Genomic DNA, 20,115 nt, shown 5'->3' on the forward strand with positions numbered 1-20,115 from the left:
ACCCGACCGGGATCCACCCGGCACGCCCACCAGGGGCGACACTCTGCCCACCAGGGGGCGATGCTCTGCCCATCCTGGGCATCACCATTTTGTGACCAGAGCCACTCTAGCGCCTGGGGCAGAGGCCACAGAGCCATCCCCAGCGCCCGGGCCATCTTTGCTCCAATGGAGCCTTGGCTGCGGGAGGGGAAGAGAGAGATAGAGAGGGAAAGCGCAGCGGAGGGGTGGAGAAGCAAATGGGCACTTCTCCTGTGTGCCCTGGCCGGGAATCGAACCCGGGTCCTCCGCACGCTAGGCCGACGCTCTACCGCTGAGCCAACCGGCCAGGGCCCTTACAGTGTTTTTTTTATTTCATTAAATTGTGTTCTGTAGCTCTGTGAGCATCTTTAGAACAATTATTTTGAGTTATCAGCAATTTCTGAAAGTTTCTGGAAGCTTACTGTGTCCCTTTGTTGGTGTGTTTCCCTGATTCTTGTGATCCCTGTATCCCTGAGAAGCAGTGCATTAAGAAGCAGTCACGCCTGACCAGGCAGCGGTGCAGTGGATAGAGCCTTGGACTGGGATGTGGAGGACCCAGGTTCGAGACCCCAAGGTTGCCAACTTGAGTGCGGGTTCATCTGGTTTGAGCAAGGCTCACCAGCTTGAGCCCAAGGTTGCTGGTTCGAGCAAGGGGTCACTCGGTCTGCTGTAGCCCCCACAGTCAAGGCACATATGAGAAAGCAATCAATGAATGACTAAGGAGCTGCAACAAAGAATTGATGTTTCTCATCTTTCTCCTTTCCTGTCTGTCTGTCCCTATCTGTCCCTCTGACTCTGTCTCTGCTACAAAAAAAAAAAAAAAAAGAAAAAAGAAAAGAAAAGCAGTCACCTCTTCCAGACTTTAAAAACTGGCTTTGGAAAGGAAAGACCTCTGGGTGGGGGCATGCTGGAGTGTGCTATGACCCCAGCCAGGACAATGGCAGAGTGCCAAGTGCAGAGGCTCCAGGTCTTGGGAGGCGGGGTTCATGTTTTATTGGTTCAGGCCACTGAGGTCCACGGTATCAACTATGTGGCCTTGGAAAGCACTGCCGGAGTCCTCAGTGGTGCCTCAGGTTCAGTGTGAAGGGACCATGACAGGCAATGGTGGTTGCCAGAGAACACACTTGGTTAGGGGGTCTAGATGCAGGTGCCTGTGTAGTGGCAGGGACTGGTTGCACACACACATGTATTGGTGGGGGACAAAGCCAGAAAGGGCCTGGGTCAACTGGAGGGCAACAGAAGCTATGAGGGGTCCTGGCTGTTGGTGTTTTCTACCACGTCTAAAGCCTCCCCAAGGGCCTGTGCACAACCAGGAGGAGGGAGATACAATTGAATCAACTGCTGCGGGCCACTGACTGGAGATGGGACCAAATCCAGGCCCACGAGCAGCTGTGGGGGTTTGGCTGTCTGTTTGCACTTGCATGAATGCAGAATAGGTCAATGATGAGTCAGGCTGACCACCTGCAAGTGCATGGCCAGAGGGTCTAGCCACAAATGTGCCCAATGCAGTAGCAGTCAGCCATGGGGGCCTGGGCTGGCATCTGGCATTCTTGTAGCTGCAGAGGCCTGGGCAGGCTGCCAGTGCGGGTCCAGGGCCTGGTCAAGATAAGGGGAGGGGATGGAGAGGGACTCAGATGGTTGGCACCTGTGAATGGGAGTATCCATGGTGAAATCTGCAGGTGTCCATTGCAGTTGTGCTGGCCACTGATTTCTTCAGTGGTGCAAACTGCTGGGGACTTTTGTAAAGCAGGTCACTGGCACCATGGCCACTCCTGCTGTGTGGCTGACAGGATAGCCTTCCTCCTTCTTTGTTCCTGGACATCTCTGTAGTCTTGTTTTGCTGGTCTCTGGCTGGGGTGAAACTGAAGTAGGTTCACGTGGTGCCCTGAAAAGCTGGGGAAGCTGTTCGCTCACCCCTCCCTTCACCAGTGAGCAGAAGTCGCCCTAGCCGGGCAGTTCTGTCTTGGGGCTGAGTGTTGCTGACCTGGAGGATGGGATGATGCTGGCTCAGTGAAGCAGTCCTTCCTTCCTTTTTATGCGATTACTCTCAGGGTTTTCGTTTTACTGTGCTGCTGAAGTTTCTTAACTAGACGCCTGAGCTCTCCCATATCTGTTTCTGGACAGCTGTCTTACTGTTGACCTTTGGAGGGGGGGATGCAGGGTCTCCTATTTTGCCATCTTGGTGAGGACACTTGGATGCTATAAAACTCTTGCCCAGAAAGGGAGAAATTTAGTAGGACCGAATGACCACCTTTTGGGGTTTTGCAAAAAGAGATCTTGAAGTGGATAGGCTGGATATCCAGGTACTTTAGAAAGTCTTGGAGACACAACTGACTGTGGTCATCTGTCCTTCCCATAAGCACTGGAGTCCCTAGGTGCTAGGCACTGGGCATACAGCTTGCATACAGAAGGCAGCCCTGTCCTAGGGAGCACTTAGCCCAATAGAGGAGACAAGTTCGGACAATGATCAAGACCAAAAGAAAGATTAGGACAGTGAATACCAGGGGCAGATTGTTTGTGTAGGTCCAGGGTAGAGGTGGGTAGAGCTCCCAACAGAGATGTTACCCTGTCCCCTCCAAGCAGCAGCCCCACCGACTTAAGAGAGCAGCAGGTGCATCACAGGTGAGGGAGACATAGGTCTATGCAAAGGCAGAGACGATAGGAAAGCAGGGGCATTCAGAGAAATGCAAAGCAACATTTCTCCCAAGAAATGGGGATAGTGCAAGGGCATGAGATGTAATTTTCAGCCACAGAAACCAATATGATGACTTTTCTAGAAAAAGGAATGATAATGGTAGACTTAACCTGAGGTAACCATATTAAATTTTTTTCTATTCAAAGTAAAATGAATAGAACATAAAGAAATTAGCATTTTACTTACATACATGGTATGTCCTTCCATATTTAGTAATCATAATTATTTCCATGGTATTTGGAGGTGTAAAGTTTAGCAAGTTTGTTTTCTTACTACTAGTATTTTTTTATAAAGATTTTATAATTTTACAGAGGGGAGAGGATGAGAAATAATTGCTTCACTTTAGCTGTTCATTGGTTGCTTATCGCATGTGTCCTGACCAGGCAAGCCCAGGGTTTTGAACCAGTGACCTCAGTGTTCCGGGTTGGTGCTCTACCCACTGTGCAACCACAGGCCAGGCTTAATCCTAGTTTTCTCTAAAAGAAAATTTACGCATGACATCAAGAAGTTAGAGCAAGAACCTGTCAGAGAACAAGCTTATGTATTTTTTATTCAGTTCCCTACAGAAGTGTAAGGATAGTGCCCTCTACCATGTAGAACACAGATTACTGCAAGTGTATGACAGGGCTCAAGCCATATCCAACTTGGTTAGCCAAAGTTCCAGAGATGCACACATCAAAGTTAGATATGTTCTTCATTATGGGCTATGGACACGTTGAGATGATTTAAATGAAGTGTACCTCATGTTATTACACTGGCAGGGGAGACAGTGAAAACACCACCAGTAGGGCAAGGGCACCAACACACTGAACTGCACTGGCCATGGGTGGCACGCTGGCTGCCCTGGTGACACTGCTGAAGATATGACTGCACCTGGGCTGAGGGACAGCACTTTGCTACAGTTAGCTGCATGCTGGGAAATCACCTCCAATAATGTATGAAAGATGTGCACTTTGCTTTTCAACACATGCCAGAAAGCCAATGTTACATCATTGTGAGATAAGAAAAAAACATAACCATTCTTAGCTTTGTAACAATATCTTTCTAAAGTTCCCAATGGTATGGTGACTATATAAAAATTTAAAAATATTGTCAGAGATGCACACTGAATTACTTTTGGGTGAAAGGATAGATGCCTTGGATGCTTCCAAGTAAGATGGATAAGAACCACCCCAGGTGGGGCAGAGGGAGATGAAACAGGATTGGCATGATGCAGACCACTGTGGAAGCCAGCTGACAGAGGGGCTCACTGCATTATTTTCTTCATACTTGTGTAGGTTTGAAAACCTTCATAATAAAAAAACTGAAAGAATGTAAGTGCAAACTGATTCCCTGATTGTATTTTCTATTTTCTAGCAATAAGCAATATTTTCTTCTCCTTTTTTTGAATTTTATTTTAAGAGTACACTTATAAAAGCTGGGGACAGTGAAACAAGGAAGGGCTTAGGACAGAAGAAATGACAGGAGAAAGTCATGGTGGGGCTGCTTTGGCTTCCTGGGAAGCCAGAGAGGAAAGGCGGTCCTGGAGACAGGTTCAGAGGGTGAGCCTGCGACAAGCTGCCGCTGCCCACTGCTCCCCTGGTTGCAAGTCTCATGGGGACCCTTAGAGTTTAGGAGGTACCGCCTATGGCGGAAGAAGAGGGGAAGGGAAAGGCACGGGTGTGTTCCCAGGAGGGAGAGCTCCAGTATTTTCTAATCTTAAGGCGTGATGGCTGACAACTTACTAGCTACCTGTCTTCCTGAAACTGGTAAGTTTCCGTGAGCTGCTCTAGCAAATTAATGGGACCCAAGGAGGGTGGTTGTGGGACCTAAGATTTATGGCTAGTCGGTCAGAAGCACAGGGCAACCACCTGAACTTGTGACTGGCATCTGAAGTGTGTTTAGCGGACTAAGCCTTCTATCTATGGAATCTAGTACTGTCTCCAGAACTGAATATTGTAGGACTCACAGCTGGTGTCTGGAGAACCAGACAGTTGGTTGATGGTGTCAGGAAACACTGTACTGCCCAATACCAAATGATTTCCCCTCTTCCCCTTCCCTGAAGGTTTTCATTAAGAACCACCGTGGTTTGGTTCTCTAGCAACTTTTATTGGTCAGAGGATATGGAATTGATATGCAGTGCCTATGGTTTAATTAACAGGCTCATTTATAAACCAACTTAATAACATCTTATTGAAAACACTCTTGCTTTTGAATAATGTGACGTGGTAGAGTGCATGTACTCCCTGCATGGAGCTGTTTGAAAGTGAGCAGCCTGCAGAACTGTCACATATGAGATACTGAGTGAACACTCTTCCAGAGACGTCCAAGGGGTCGTTCAGTCTGAGAATTGGCTTCATATTCTAACTTGTCTTTTTTATTGATTGATTGATTGATTGATTTTTGGAGAGAGGGGTGAGAGGGGGAAAAAGAGAGAGAAAGAGAGAGAGAGAGGGCGAGTAAGAAAGAGGGGGGGGGGAGAAGCAGGAAGCATCTACTCATAGCAGTTGCTTCCTGTATGTGCCTTGACCAGGCAAGCCCAGGGATTTAAACTGAAAACCTCAGCGTTCCAGGTCAACTCTTTACCCACTGTGCCACCACAGGTCAGGTCTGTTTTCAAAGTAAAATACTCCAGGCTTTTTAACAGCAAAATTAAAATATCTAAAACAGATACATACTGATATTTTTATCCAAGTTACTTCCTAGAATTAGTAGTGCTGTGGTGCTCCGCTGATTAAAACAAACAACAAAAGCAGCAGGTGGCTAAAATGTCAATTGGAAGAACACATATAAGGTGAAGAATACTTTTTAACTTTTCAGCCTTAAATAGTGCTGTATTTCAACTGTGAAGAAAAGTTCCATTTATACATATTTTTTGAATTGACATTTAAAAATATTAGAACAAGTCTTTGCAATACAATATATATTATAGTTCAGTAAACCTCACATGAATTAAAAACATGTTGACTAAGGCATTTAAGTATTCAGCAAAAGCGATATAGGAATTTCTTAATGTTCACTTGATTTACCGGGTATCCTTAAAAGGAACACAAAACAATAAAAGGCTTAAAAAAGAGGCAGTGATGCTATAATACTGAATCCCAGAAAAAGCATGGTAGCTAAGAGTGTTCTAGCAGGGAGAGACCAGACAGGCTAGAACAGATGTGCACCACAGGTGCGGGACCCACAGCTAAGAGCAGAATCAGCTGCTGGGCAAATTTGGTTAAAGGGACCAGAATCCGTGGTGTTGCTCAGAGTGCCTAAAGCAGCAGGTACTCAGGCTTCACTTCCTGAATTCATCTGGATGAAGATGCGTTCAAATCAACAGAGTGCTGGACAGTTTAAAGTTCATAGAAAAACTTTTTTTGCATTTTTCTGAAGTGAGAAGCAGGGAGACAGCGAGACAGACTCCCACATGCGCCCGACTGGGATCTACCCAGCATGCCCACCAGGGGTGATGCTCTGCCCATCTGGGGCTTTGCTGCAACCAGAGCCATTCCAGCACCAGAGGCAGGGGCCCTGGAGCCATCCTCAGCGCCCGGGCCAACTTTGCTCCAATGGAGCCTTGGCTGTCGGAGGGGAAGAGAGACAGAGAGGAAGGAGAGGGGGAGGGTGGAGAAGCAGATGGGCGCTTCTCCCGTGTGCCCTGGCCAGGAATTGAACCCGTGACTTCCACATGCCGGGCCGACGCTCCACCACTGAGCCAACTGACCAGGGCCGAAAAACTCCATTTTTTATTTCAGTATGTGAGTAACTACTGATTTAGTATTTCCAATGTGGGCATGTATACACCTGTGGACTGTGGCAAACGGAATGAATGAGCACTGTGCTGGCTGCCAATGCCAGTGTGAGAAAACAGGCCGTGTACAACCACCGTGCAACATAACTGACATGATGATCGAAGCACACCTCACCATCAACACATTTTAGTTCATATAACTAAAAAAAAAATTAGACGGCATTTAGTGGAACATTCTATTATATCATACACCAGAGACCATGCTGTAGAAACGTTGTGGGCTAGAGTATATACAGTATGCAGTCAGGAACAAACCAAAAGTGAAAGGGAGAACACAGAACAGAGAATTTTTACATATATGTATACATCTAATGATGCTGTCCATTGAATTAGATTTACCATGGGGTTTGCTGTGCTGCATTTATCAGCTTACATAACACTCAAGTCATTTCCTTTTCCCACACAAAGATCTACTTCTTATAATGTAGAAAAGATGGTGGTAAAAAATTTCTTCAAGCTCCACCACTTGTGTCCCAAGTACCACTGTATGAACACCTAAAAAATATTAAAAACAATTTAGAAATATGCATAACTATAAATGTACAAATATAGCTTAAAATCCCAAAAGGAGTAGTGAATGCTTCCAACTTCTATTTAAACATATGCCTATTCAATAATGTTGACTGTATGTAAAAGTCCACTGCGGCAAATGGGAAAAAAAGGGAAGCTTTGAAAAATTAAACTCTCCATTTGCAAATTTTATAAATACACCTTCTATGTTAGCAACAGGCACATTCATTTAGACTTCAATTAACCCAAGAAGGCTCCTCACTGAGACACAGGCAGAAGAACCTCTCTCAGTTTCTCCCATTAACTACTGCCCTTCCTTTCTTCCTGAACAAGCACAAAAGGGTTTCCAGTAGAGTTCAAATTCTTTAGTGGTAAAGTTGGATTTAGTCTATCATTTTGCTATTTGTTTTCTATTTGTCCCATCTGTTCTTTACTTCCTTTCCCCTCTTTTCCTATCTTCTTTGGGTTATCTACATTATTTATTTTACTCCATTTTAATTTCTATGTTGGCTTATTAACCATAACTCTTTACTGTGTTATTTTAGTGGTTGCTTTAGTATTTTTTAAAACTTATTAAGACTTTACTAACATAAGTCTTTACTGTGTTATTTTAGTGGTTGCTTTAGTATTTTTTAAAACTTATTAAGACTTTACTAACATAACTCTTTACTGTGTTATTTTAGTGGTTGCTTTAGTATTTTTTAAAACTTATTAAGACTTTACCAAATGTCATATTGTTGGAATTATACAGTATGTAGCCTTTTCAGATTGGTTTCTTTTACTTAGTGATACGCATTGAAGGTTGCTATATGTCTTTCCATGGCTTCATAGCTTATTTCTTTATAGTGTTGAATAATATTTCATTGTCTGGAAGCATCATAGTTTGTTTACCCATTCTCTTACTTGAAGGACATCTTGATTGCTTCTGAGTTTTGGTAATTATGAATAAAGCTGCTATAAACATCCATGCACAGACTTTTGTGTAGACATAAGTTTTCAACTCAAGGATTACGACTACTAAATTACATAGTAAGTGTATGTTTAGTTTTGTAAGAAAATTCTAAACTGGCCCTGACAGTGTCATCCCAATATGTATAGGTTGCAGGTTAGGGCACATACAGGAACAGTGATGTTTCTGTCTCTCTCTCTCTCCATTCCTCTCCCTCTAAAATCAGTAAACAAATTAAAAAAAAAAAGAGAAAATGAAAAAGAGAATATTCCAAGCTTTTTTCCACAGTGGCTGTACCATTTTGCATTCTCACCAGCAATAAATTAGTTCCTGTTCTATATCATCATCAGCATTTGGTGTTCAGTATTTTTTGGATTTTGGCCATTCTAATAGGTCTGTTGTAGTGGTAGTTCATTGTTTTAATTTGCATTTCCCTTATGGCATATGATGTGAAGCACTTTTTTAATATACTTACTGTTATCTGTTATCTTCTTTGGTGAGGTGTCTGTTAAGACAGTTAATTTCTTCCTTCCCAATTTGTACACCTTCTATTTCCTTTTCTTATCTTATTGCATTAGCTAGAATATTTAGTATGAAGTTGAAAAGGAGTGATGGGAGAGGCATCTTTGCCTTATACCTGATATTAACAGGAAAGCTTCAAGTTTCTCACCGTTGAGAATGATGTTAGTAGTAGGGTTTTTTTTGTAGATATTTATTAAGTTGAGGAAGATCCCCTCTATTTCTAGTTTACTGCAAATTTTCATCATGGATATGTACTGGACTTTGTCAAATGATTTTTCTGCATCTCCAGATATGATAATGTGATTTTTCTTATCTTGTTGATGTGATAGATTATATTAATTGATTCTAGAATGTTGAACCAACACTGTATACCTGGAATAAATCCTTTTCATACATTGTTGGATTTGAATTGTTAATATATATTTTTTCAAGACTTGTACATCTATGTTCATGAGAGGAATTGGTCTGTAATTTTCTTTACTTATAATGTCTTTATCTAGTTTTGGAATTAGGGTAATGCTAGCTTTATAGAATGAGTAAGGAAGTATTTCACCTGCTTCTGTCCTATGAAAAAGATTGTAGAAAATCAGTATAATTTCTTCCATAAATGTTTGGTAGAGTTCACCAGTAAACCCATCTGTTCCTGGAACTTTGTTTAAAAGGTTATTAACTATTGGTTCAATTTCTTTAATAGATACAGGCCTATCAAATTGTTTATTTCTTTCTGTGTGAGTTTTGCCAAAATGTATCTTTCAAGAAATTGGTCTATTTCATCTAGGTCAGGGGTTGGGAACCTTTTTGGCTGAGAGAGCCATGAACGCCACATATTTTAAAATGTAATTTCGTGAGAACCATACAATATGTTTAACACTAAATACAAGTAAATGTGTGCATTTTATTTAAGCTCAACACTTTTAAAGTACAATAAGTCTCTGAATTCTTTTTAATAACGTTGTTATGCTGTTGCTAACCAATGATGAATAAAGTACTTCTTACCATTAATACGACTTCTGGTGCTGTATGGTTTTGCTGATGGCTTTGTAGTCTGGTTGATATGTGGTGAGGTTAAGCTTCATGCAGGCGTTGAGACTTCCATCCATTAAATGTGATCGCAGGTTGGTCTTAACGTTCTTTAGATACGAGAGACTGCTCACATGCATATGTAGAGCCAAATATTGTCAGTACAGCAATACTCACACGCTGCAGTGTGTGGTATGTGACGGGAAGCGCGTTCCAAGTTTTGACAATCAGCTGGTCCGCGGGTTGAAGTTTTTTCATTTCTCCCCACTTGTGTTTGCTCGCCAACTCTGCTTGCTGTCGTGCAAGTCTTTCCAAATCTTCATTCAGTGACTTGAACTTATTCACCCACATGTCTGAGGCCTTCAGGTCAGCACCTTGTAGCTCAAAATCTCTGACAGAGACACCGGGGATGTAACACAGATCGGCGCTGTCCACTGCACACTCATGTGGATGGGTGGTGAACTTAAAAAAGATGAGTGTGCTCACAAAATTCTCCAAAGCGAGCTTTGAATGACTGCAGGAGATTAGATGTGAAGCCTGCTAGCTGCTGGAGATCAAGATGTTGAGCAGGGTCACTTGCTGTGCATGCATCTTTAAACTTAACTCCCAGTTTTTCAAAGTGTAGTAAATGACCTGTTTCAATGTCAGCAATGAAGAGTTCCAGCTTGTTTTCAAATGTAAACACTGCTTGTTGAAGGGATAAGACTGTATTTCCAATGCCTTGCATTTTCACATTGAGCTGGTTCAGATGTTCAGTCTATCACGAGATAGTAGAACTTCAGAAGCCACTCAGTGTTAGCTAACTCAGGATGCTCAACGTTTTTCATTTCAAGAAAAGTCCGGATTTTGCTCAGACAAGCTGCAAAACGGCTGAGCACCTTCCCTCTTGACAACGAATGCACACTGCTGTGCAGAAGCAGACCAGAATAATTATTCCCAACTTCATCCAGAAGTGTTTTAAACTGGCAATCATTTAAAGCTCAGGCAACAATAAAGTTGACCACCCGAATGACCAGTGACATCACCTCACCAAGCTGCTCGCTACACATCTGAGCACAAAGCACCTCCTGATGTAGGATGCAGTGAAAACTTAGGATGGGTCTCTTTTCATGTTCACGACGAAGTGCTACGAACCTCTGTTTTTCCCCACCATGCACGGAGCACCATCAGTACACACCGAAATAAGTTTATCCATCGGTAGATTTTTTTCTTTAGTGAACTCAGTGAAAAGACTTGAATAAATCTTCCCCTCTTGTTGTCTCTTTCATAGGCAAAACAGCAAGACTTTCCTCATGTAGTGTCACCGACAGCATACCTTGCAATCACGCTGAACTGGGATAAATGGCTTACATCTGTTGACTCATCCAAAGCGAGAGAAAAGAATGGTGCTGCATTTATGTCCTTTACTTGTGTTGCCTCAATTTGATTTGCCATCATGATAGTACGATCATGAACAGTTCTTGCCAAAAGAGGCATGTCTTTTATTCATTTGATTATCTTGTCTTTACCCAAAAAGTCGTCAAAAAGTTCATTGGCAACATCAAGCATGAATGTTTTGGCATACTCTCCATCTGTGAATGGCTTTCCATTTCTCACAATTGCTAAAGCACCAGCAAAGCTAGCCGAATTCCAGTCACCTTGTTGGGTCCAAACACGGAGTTGCTGCTGACTAGCACTCTGCACAGTAGCTCTTGACATGCTTTCTTCCTGCTGTTCCCTGCTGGATATTTCTATGCAAATGTAGTATGGCGTGTGTAGAAGTGCCGCTTTATATTTGACCGTTTCGTCGATGCAATTTTATCATTGCACATTAGACACACTGCAGAACCTGCTCTCTCCACAAAGGCGAATTCCTCTGTCCACTCCTGCTGAAAAGTATGATACTCCTCATCTTTATTTCTTTTAGCCATCTTCTTCGTCAAAAGGGTTTCTGCAATTAGCTAGCTGACTACTTGATTAAAAGGAGGGAAGTTTACTTCCTGATTCACAACAACCCGTGTACGTTAGGCATTATCCAATAAAAATTTGGTGTTGTCCCAGAAGACAGCTGTGATTGACTCCAGCCACCCGCAACCATGAACATGAGCAGTACGAAATGAATGGATTGTAATACATGAGAACGTTTTATATATATATATATATATATATATATATATATATATATATATTTTTTTTTTTTTTTATTTTTTTTTTTTTTTTGTATTTTTTCCGAAGCTGGAAACGGGGAGAGACAGTCAGACAGACTCCCGCATGCACCTGACCGGGATCCACCCGGCACGCCCACCAGGGGGCGACGCTCTGTCGCGACGAAAGCCACTCTAGCGCCTGGGGCAGAGGCCAAGGAGCCATCCCCAGCGCCCGGTCCATCTTTGCTCCAATGGAGCCTCGCTGCGGGAGGGGAAGAGAGAGACAGAGAGGAAGGAGAGGGGGAGGGGTGGAGAAGCAGATGGGCGCTTCTCCTGTGTGCCCTGGCCGGGAATCGAACCCGGGACCCCTTGCATGCCAGGCCGACGCTCTACCACTGAGCCAACCGGCCAGGGCGATATTTTTAACGTTATTATTATTTTTATTAAAGATTTGTCTGCAAGCCAGATACAGCCATCAAAAGAGCCACATCTGGCTCACAAGCCATAGGTTCCTGACCCCTGATCTAGGTTATCAGAGGGCTTAGAGTTATTCAGAGCATTCCTTCATTTTCCTTTCTTTTAATGTCCATAGGATCACATAATGATATTCTCTCTTTCATTTTTGATATTTGTAATTTGCATTATTTCTTTTTTATTTATTTATTTATTTTTTCTTTTTACAGAGACAGAGTCAGAGAGAGGGATAGACAGGGACAGACAGACAGGAACGGAGAGAGATGAGAAGCATCAATCATTAGTTTTTCGTTGCGCATTGCAACACCTTAGTTGTTCATTGATTGCCTTCTCATACGTGCCTTGACTGCGGGCCTTCAGCAGACCGAGTAACCCCTTGCTCGAGCCAGCGACCTTGGGCTCAAGCTGGTGAGCTTTTTGCTCAAACCAGATGAGCCCGCGTTCAAGCTGGCAACCTCGGGGTCTTGAACCTGGGTCTTCCGCCTCCCAGTCCAACGCTTTACCCACTGCGCCACCACCTGGTCAGGTGCATTATTTCTTTTTTAAAATTAAGTGAGAGGAGGGGAGGCAGAGATAGACTTTCATATGTGCCCCAAACATGATCCACCCAGCAAGCCCCCTATGGGGCGATGCTCTGCCCATTTGGGACATTGCTCTACTGCTCAGCAACTGAGCTATTCTTAGTGCCTGAGGTGGAGGCCATGGAGCCATTTTCAGCACCCACCCGGGACCAACTTGCTCAAATCAATCAAGCCATGGCTGTGGGAGAGGAAAAGACAGAGAGAGAGAAGTGAGAGGGGGAGGGGTAGAAAAGCAGATGGTTGCTTCTCCTGTGTGTCCTGAGCAGGAAATGAACCTGGTATATCCATACACTGGGCTGATACTCTACCACTGAGCCAACCAGCCAGGGCCTATATTTTTTTTCTTAGCCTGACTCTCAGAGATTTGATTTTATTAATCTTGTCAAAGAACCAGCTTTGGTTTTGTTGATTTTTCTCTACTGATTTCTGAGTTTTAATTTTATTAATTCTTGTTCTAATTCTCATTATTTCTTTTCTTCTGCCTACTTTGGATTTAATTTGCTCTTTTTCCCTAATTTTCTTTTCTTTAAAAAAAAAACTTACTAATTTGAGAGAGACAGACACTTTGTTTCTATTATGTGCCCCGACTCCGATTAAAACCAGTAACCTCTGTGCTTTGGCATGAAGCTCTAACCAACTGAACTATCTGGCCAGGGCTCTTTTTCCTAGTTTTCTATGGTGTACACATAGTTGTACACTGTATTTAGATCTTTCTTTTTTCTAATATATGTATTCAATGCTATAAATTTCCCTCTAAGCACTACTTTTGCTCCATCCCCTAGATTTTGATGTTATGTTTTGATTTTCATTTGGTTTAAAATATTTTTAAATTTCCCTTGAGATTTCTTCTTTAACCCAGTTATTTAGAAGTATATTGTGTTATCTCCACGTATTTTAAATTTCCCAGTTATACTTCTGCTATTCATGTCTAGTTTAATTACACTGTGGTCAGAAAAATAGACATTGTATGATGTTTTCTTTTAAATGTGTTAAGATGTGTTTGCAGCCCAGAATCTGGTCTACCTTATGAATGTTCCATGTGAGCTTAAGAAGAATGGGTACTCCACTGTTGAGAATATCCAATATTTAATTATGCAAACTCTTCTCTTTTTCATTAGGTAGCTGCAAAAAGCAGTTACTAGTTTCTACAGAAAGCACATGTGGAACTCCAGGTGGTGAACAGAGCACAGGGTTGTAGGGCTAGCAGAGACTGGGATGCGAGCACCTACCTCTGTGCTCCCATGCTGTTTCTAACAACCACACTCCTGAGCGCTTGGGGCCTGCGAGCGCCGCGGCGACCGCAGCTGTCTCAAGGCGGCATCTCCATACTGAATACCTGAGCCCATTCTTTCTGGGTCCAGCTCACCTGGTGAATAGTAAGTCTTTTAAAAGAAATTCCTACGTTTCTGTGTTTCCCAAAATATATTAAGTTAAAAAAAAGTGCAGAACACTATATACACCACTGTTTTTAATAAAGAGAAAAAAAATACATGCCTACATATATGTTTGCTTGCACAGGCATGAAATATCTTTGGAAGCTACATTAAAAAACTGATAATAATGGCTGACTTCAAGAAGGAGTTCTAGATGGCGAGGGGATAGGAGAGGGGTGGTAATGGAGGGCCACTTGCATTGTATCCTTTTTTGGGGTACTTTTAAAATCTGGAATTATGTGAATATATTATGTATACAAAGGTTAATTAAAATAAAATTAAATTATAAAATATCATTTTTCACTTATCAGACTGGTAAAATGACACCAAGTAAGACAATATACTCTGTGGGAGGGGCTTTAGTGAAATGAGCACTTTCATTCACCACTAATGGAAGGATAAACTGCTCCAACACTGATAGGAGGAAGGACAGCCTTCACCTCTACTCCAAATGCTGTTCTTTGACCCAGCAATTCCACTTCTGGGAATTTATTCTACACATACATTCATACATGTGAAATGACTTATAAATGGTTATTTACTGCAGCACTATTTGTGATGACCAAATACTGGCAACAATCCAAATGTCCACAGTGGACTGGTTCAATAAAAATGTTTACCTGATTCAATTTTGTTAAGTATTTTTCTTGCGCATTGTACAAAGGCCTCTTCAACATTCTCCCCTGTTAGTGCACTTGTTTCCAAAAACATCAGTTCTAAAATTGACATCAAACATAATACAAAGCCATATTTAGAAGACAATCCTAATTATTCAATTACCAACAGCCTGCTTAGTATTCTCCTAGAGTAGCAAATGAGATGTAATTTATTACTTAAAACCATGGATTTCTGTAAATATAACATCAATAAATGTCAATACATATTTTAAATGGTATAAGATGCCTAACCTTTTCTGAAAGGCGCCCATTCCCTGTGCAGCACTTACACTTGAGAAGAGACAGAGCGAGCGCCAATGAGTGGGGAGGACACAGGCAGGCTGGGGAATGGCCTGGCCAGATGTCCATACAAAACGAAGTAATAATTTCCTTCTCCAATAAGCTTTATGTTGCCCAAATATAACGTAAGTGTTTACATTTGGGGGGAATATATGGCAGTTTGTCATTCTGACTGTAAATAAGTCTTACATGAATTAACACTCTTCTTGTCCACCAGAGCAGTTGCTAGCCCCAGCAGAAAGGCCGGTTCTCCATGCTCTTATACGCAGACCTCAAGCTCTGGAGCCCTTGTTCCCTCTCTTGCAAAAACGAGGTGTGTTTAACTGACATCTAAATTCCTTCTAACAGCCAATATTCTAAGCTTCTCTATTTCTAAACAGCTTCTTTGCAAACTCATGGCTTATGTTTTTCTCTCATGTTTGTTTTCTTAGCAGGAAAAGCAGTTAATATGTAAGAATATAATTTGGTAGTCATAGAGTTGAACTGAAAATGGGTATTAGGATATATTAGTTCTTGATTGGTTCTAAAAATTAAAGTTTTAAAAAATGTCTAAATTCCTATGGTTGTATAAGCAACCATTAATTTTATGTGCAAATCTCTTGTACTCTGTATGTAAATTCAACGATATTTCAAAGGTACCTATAACCAAGTAACTTATATTCAGTGTGACTAAGACAAAGCCAATAAGCCCAATATTGCTTCTTTCTATTTAGATCTAATATTTTCACCATTTTAGCTTCAAACTATACAAACAAGATGAAACCATCTAATTAAGATGCCTTTAAAAATTTTGTTATCACCCTGGCCGGTTGGCTCAGTGGTAGAGCGTCGGCCTAGCGTGCGGAGGACCCGGGTTCGATTCCCGGCCAGGGCACACAGGAGAAGCGCCCATTTGCTTCTCCACCCCTCCGCCGCGCTTTCCTCTCTGTCTCTCTCTTCCCCTCCCGCAGCCAAGGCTCCATTGGAGCAAAGATGGCCCGGGCGCTGGGCATGGCTCTGTGGCCTCTGCCTCAGGCGCTAGAGTGGCTCTGGTCGCAATATGGCGACGCCCAGGATGGGCAGAGCATCGCCCCCTGGGGGGCAGAGCACCGCCCCTGGTGGGCGTGCCGGGTGGATCCCGGTTGGGCGCATGCGGGAGTCTGTCTGACTGTCTCTCCCTGTTTCCAGCTTCAGAAAAAAGAAAAAAAGAAAAAAAAAAAAAAATTTTTGTTATCAATTTCACTTTAAACCAAGACCTGTAACCTTCAAAGATCTTGGACTGAAAAATTGTAGAATATGAACACATTTGCTTTTATCATTATAATAACTTTTATAGATGGAATAAAATATTATATATATTATATATGCTAAATAAGTCTCAATTTATAGTAAACAATTAGAAGGTCTACAGTTACTAAATAGAGTTTTATCTTAATTCCAGTAGCTATTTTAAGCTAAAAGCAATATTATTACCCCCAAACCTGCCATTAGAAAAGCAGTAACAGGTCAAAGGTCACTTGCCATTTTCTTGAGCAAATCTGGAGGCTTCTAAGAAAGTAACTTCCCGATCTGCATCCAGGTCCTTCTTATTCCCACAGAGGATGATCACGATGTTCTGACTTGCTAGCATTCTGGCATCTGTTAACCAATTAGTAAGCGCATTGTAGGTTTCTCGGCTGCGTAATATAAGATTGTGAAAATAATACACGTATTTTATAAAACTAGCAACTCTTTCCAGTCACACTACTCACACGGCTTTTAAACATGTCAGAGTAATGCCAGCGACCTTTAAGGCAACTCAGACAATCTGAACACCCCAAGTATATACCATACCTATATAGGCTGTGTTCTGTTTCCAGTAAAATAAGACAGCTCATTAGATATTGTATTGTCCAGTAAAGGTTCAAAAGGAAACAAAAGTTCCTTCATTCATTTTACAAATATTTATGAGCTCACAGTACGTGAAACACACTGGTAAGCAAGACTGAACAGCTAACTGTTGCCATTTAACAAACCTGTGCAATACACTGGTACTTTGTTTCATAAGAATTTATCACACTGATTCTTTGTAAGGACTCTGTGCCAGGAACTCTATTATCATCCCCCTCTCCAGGAGAAACCCTGAGGGGAGGCTCAGAGAGATAAATTAAGTTACCCAAAGTCACACAGCAGCCAGTGGCTGAAGCTAGGACTTGACCAGGTCTTTTTTTTTTTTTTGTATTTTTCCAAAGCTGGAAACGGGAGGCAGTCAGACAGACTCCCGCATACGCCCGACCGGGATCCACCCGGCATGCCCACCAGGGGGCGATGCTCTGCCCATCTTGGGGCGTCGCTCTGCCACAATCAGAGCCATTCTAGCGCCTGAGGCAGAGGCCACAGAGCCATCCTCAGCGCCTGGGCAAACTTTGCTCCAGTGAATCCTTGGCTGCAGGAGGGGAAGAGAGAGACAGAGAGGAAGGAGAGGGGGAGGAGTGGAGAAGCAGATGGGCGCTTCTCCTGTGTGCCCTGGCCGGGAATCAAACCCGGGACTCCTGCACACTAGGCTGATGCTCTACCACTGAGCCAACCGGCCAGGGCTTGACCAGGTCTTTTCGGACTCCAGGACCAACTCTCAGACCTGTTTTCAGCCCTCACACATCTACGGACAGTCTTCCTCTCCTGGCACACTGTGATGGCCTGATGACTTCAAACTTGAGCAAGTTGAGCCTCTCACAGCTGGGGAAAGTGGTGAGTCGGGCCGGACTTGCGCATCTCTTTCCAGACTGCCTCACTCGAACACACAGACAGGCTGTGTGTCACAGAAGCAGCGGAGCACCCTCTAGTGGGACAAGTTCCTACCCAGAAAGAGCCCCAGAGGGTACGGGTTAGGTGACAGGTTTGTAAGACAATGCTAGCAAACACTGAGGCCAATGCTGTCTGGTAAGATTTTGCCAGGACAGGTTAAGTTCTATAATCTGCACCAGTGTGGCTCCTGAGCCCTTGAAATGGGATGAGTGAGACCAAGGAACTGAATTTTAAATGTCATTTAATTGCAGTATGTAGATGATAGCTACACATAGTACAGTGCACTTAGATCCTCACAATGTACAAGAGCTTTACATTAATAATTTAACTGCCCAGTAACCCCACAAGCATTACACCATCACTACCCCATATTACAGACGAGGAAACTACTGTATTTCCCCATGTATGAGACGCACCTTTCCCCTGAAAAATTTGGAGTCTAAAAACTGGGACCGTCTTATACAGTGGTTATAGATTTTTTATTTGCATTTCCCATCTTCTTGTGTTTGTTTTTGCACTCATTGTTGAAGACAGTGATTTATCATCAGACACAGATGAGGACAAGCTAATGGATAGGAGTTTTGACAGTGATGAAGAGTTGTATAAATTTTATGAATAAAACTTGAGTTCAGTAACTTTATGTAATACATTTTTTCCCCAAAATTCGGGCCCCAAAATTAAGGTGTGTCTTATACATGGGAGCGCCTTATACCTGGGGAGATATAGTAAGTCTGGACAGCTGGAGCATCTTGCCTGAGGACGTCGCACCACTAGTAACTCAGAACTGGGATTTGTAGCCAAATAGTCTATGCCCACAGCCTTGTGCCCTTAACTTCGATCAATGTCAAGTGTGTCTAATACTTTACCACATGTGAACCTTAAGAAAAGTGTCAAAACATCATGTTAAGAAACATAATGATGCCCTGGCTGGTTGGCTCAGTAGTAGAGTGTCGGCCTGGCATGCAGAAGTCCTGGGTTCGCTTCCCGGCCAGGGCACACAGGAGAAGCGACCATCTGCTTCTCCACCCCTCCCCCTCTCCTTCCTCTCTCTCTCTCTCTCTCTCTCTCTTCCCCTCCCGCAGCCAAGGCTCCATTGGATCAAAGTTGGCCCGGGCGCTGGGGATGGCTCCATGGCCTCTGCCTCAGATGCTAGAATGGCTCTGGTTGCAAAAGAGCGACACCCCAGAGGGGCAGAGCATCACCCTCTGGTGGGCATGCCGGGTGGATCCCAGTCGGGCGCATGCAGGAGTCTATCTGACTGGCTCCCCTTTTCCAACTTCAGAAAAATACAAAAAAACCCCCCAAAAACAAAAAAACATAATGATGCCAACGAACATATTTCTCTACATGGTAAACTTGCGGCAGCCACTGGTTGAAAACCTCCAAGACTCCAAATGAGAGAGAGGGACAAGGGGCTTCCTGACTCCCAGCCATGTGGCCCACCAGACACATAGCACACACTGCGTGTGTGTAGGTGTGCCTGGTCCAGGCCGGACTTCAGGGGGCAGACGGCTGCCTCTTCCACTTGGTGTGGGGTGGTCTGCATTACCTGGTGATGTCATAGACGAGGAGAGCCCCTGCGGCGCCTCTGTAATAACTTCTGGTCACAGACCTGCAAGAGTTACACTGCTATTTACTTTCAACCAATCAAGATCCTTTACCGCTGAGCACCATCTTACTGCACAAAAGCACCCCTTTTGGCTTTGCAAACAGGGACACAGGGACAGATGTTGCTTCAAAAGACATGCTTCAAAGACATCTAAATTTATGTATGAGTAGCTATTCTTATGCCTGAAACCATGTCACAGAAACGATGGGGAGCTGGGGACATTAGGCTGGGACAAGTACACTCTCTACTTTTTAATTTTTTTAATTTATTCATTTTAGAGAGAAGAGGGAGAGACAGAGAGAGAGAGAGAGAGAGAGGAGAGAAAGAGAGAGGGAAGGGGGGGAGGAGCTGGAAGATTCAACTCCCATATGTGCCTTGACCAGGCAAGCCCAGGGTTTCGAACCGGCGACCTCAGCATTTCCAGGTCGACGCTTTATCCACTGTGCCACCACAGGTCAGGCATAAGTACACTCTCTAAAGGTGGACAAAGCTCTTCCACAGAACGTACAACACATCTGCAAACTTACAAGGAGGGGTAAGTCTTCTAAAGGCAGAAAAGGAGCCATCACACTAAGCACTCAGTGGTCCTACACTACTTCCTCCGGGGGTCCCAGTCATCCCCATTCACCTGCACAGCTTCCTGGGCAAAGGGAAGTCCTCAGGTGGGAACCACAGACCCAG

The 20,115-nt window shown here is 43.3% G+C and overlaps 1 protein-coding gene across 5 annotated transcripts in view; it reads right to left on the minus strand.

Annotated features, from left to right (window-relative positions):
• RAB4A (RAB4A, member RAS oncogene family) overlaps positions 1 to 20,115 on the minus strand; it is a 44,883-nt gene that overhangs the window by 7,642 nt on the left and 17,126 nt on the right. Inside the window, exons 4-8 of one of the 5 annotated variants that reach the window (XR_010726030.1) lie at positions 19,375 to 19,437; positions 16,563 to 16,717; positions 14,727 to 14,822; positions 13,903 to 14,039; positions 5,371 to 6,986 (exon numbers count right to left, since the gene is read on the minus strand). Coding sequence is in view for 4 of the 5 variants with exons in the window: in XM_066235089.1 (XP_066091186.1) it covers positions 13,924 to 14,039; positions 14,727 to 14,822; positions 16,563 to 16,717; positions 19,375 to 19,437 (430 nt within the window). In the remaining variant the exon portion in view is untranslated. Of the gene's footprint in view, positions 1 to 832; positions 6,987 to 13,902; positions 14,040 to 14,726; positions 14,823 to 16,562; positions 16,718 to 19,374; positions 19,438 to 20,115 lie in introns of those variants that run through there. The other 4 variants (XM_066235105.1, XM_066235076.1, XM_066235089.1 and 1 more) reach the window with 4 other exon arrangements.

The sequence above is a fragment of the Saccopteryx bilineata genome, chromosome 1, assembly GCF_036850765.1.
Source record: "Saccopteryx bilineata isolate mSacBil1 chromosome 1, mSacBil1_pri_phased_curated, whole genome shotgun sequence".
NCBI lineage: Eukaryota > Metazoa > Chordata > Mammalia > Chiroptera > Emballonuridae > Saccopteryx > Saccopteryx bilineata.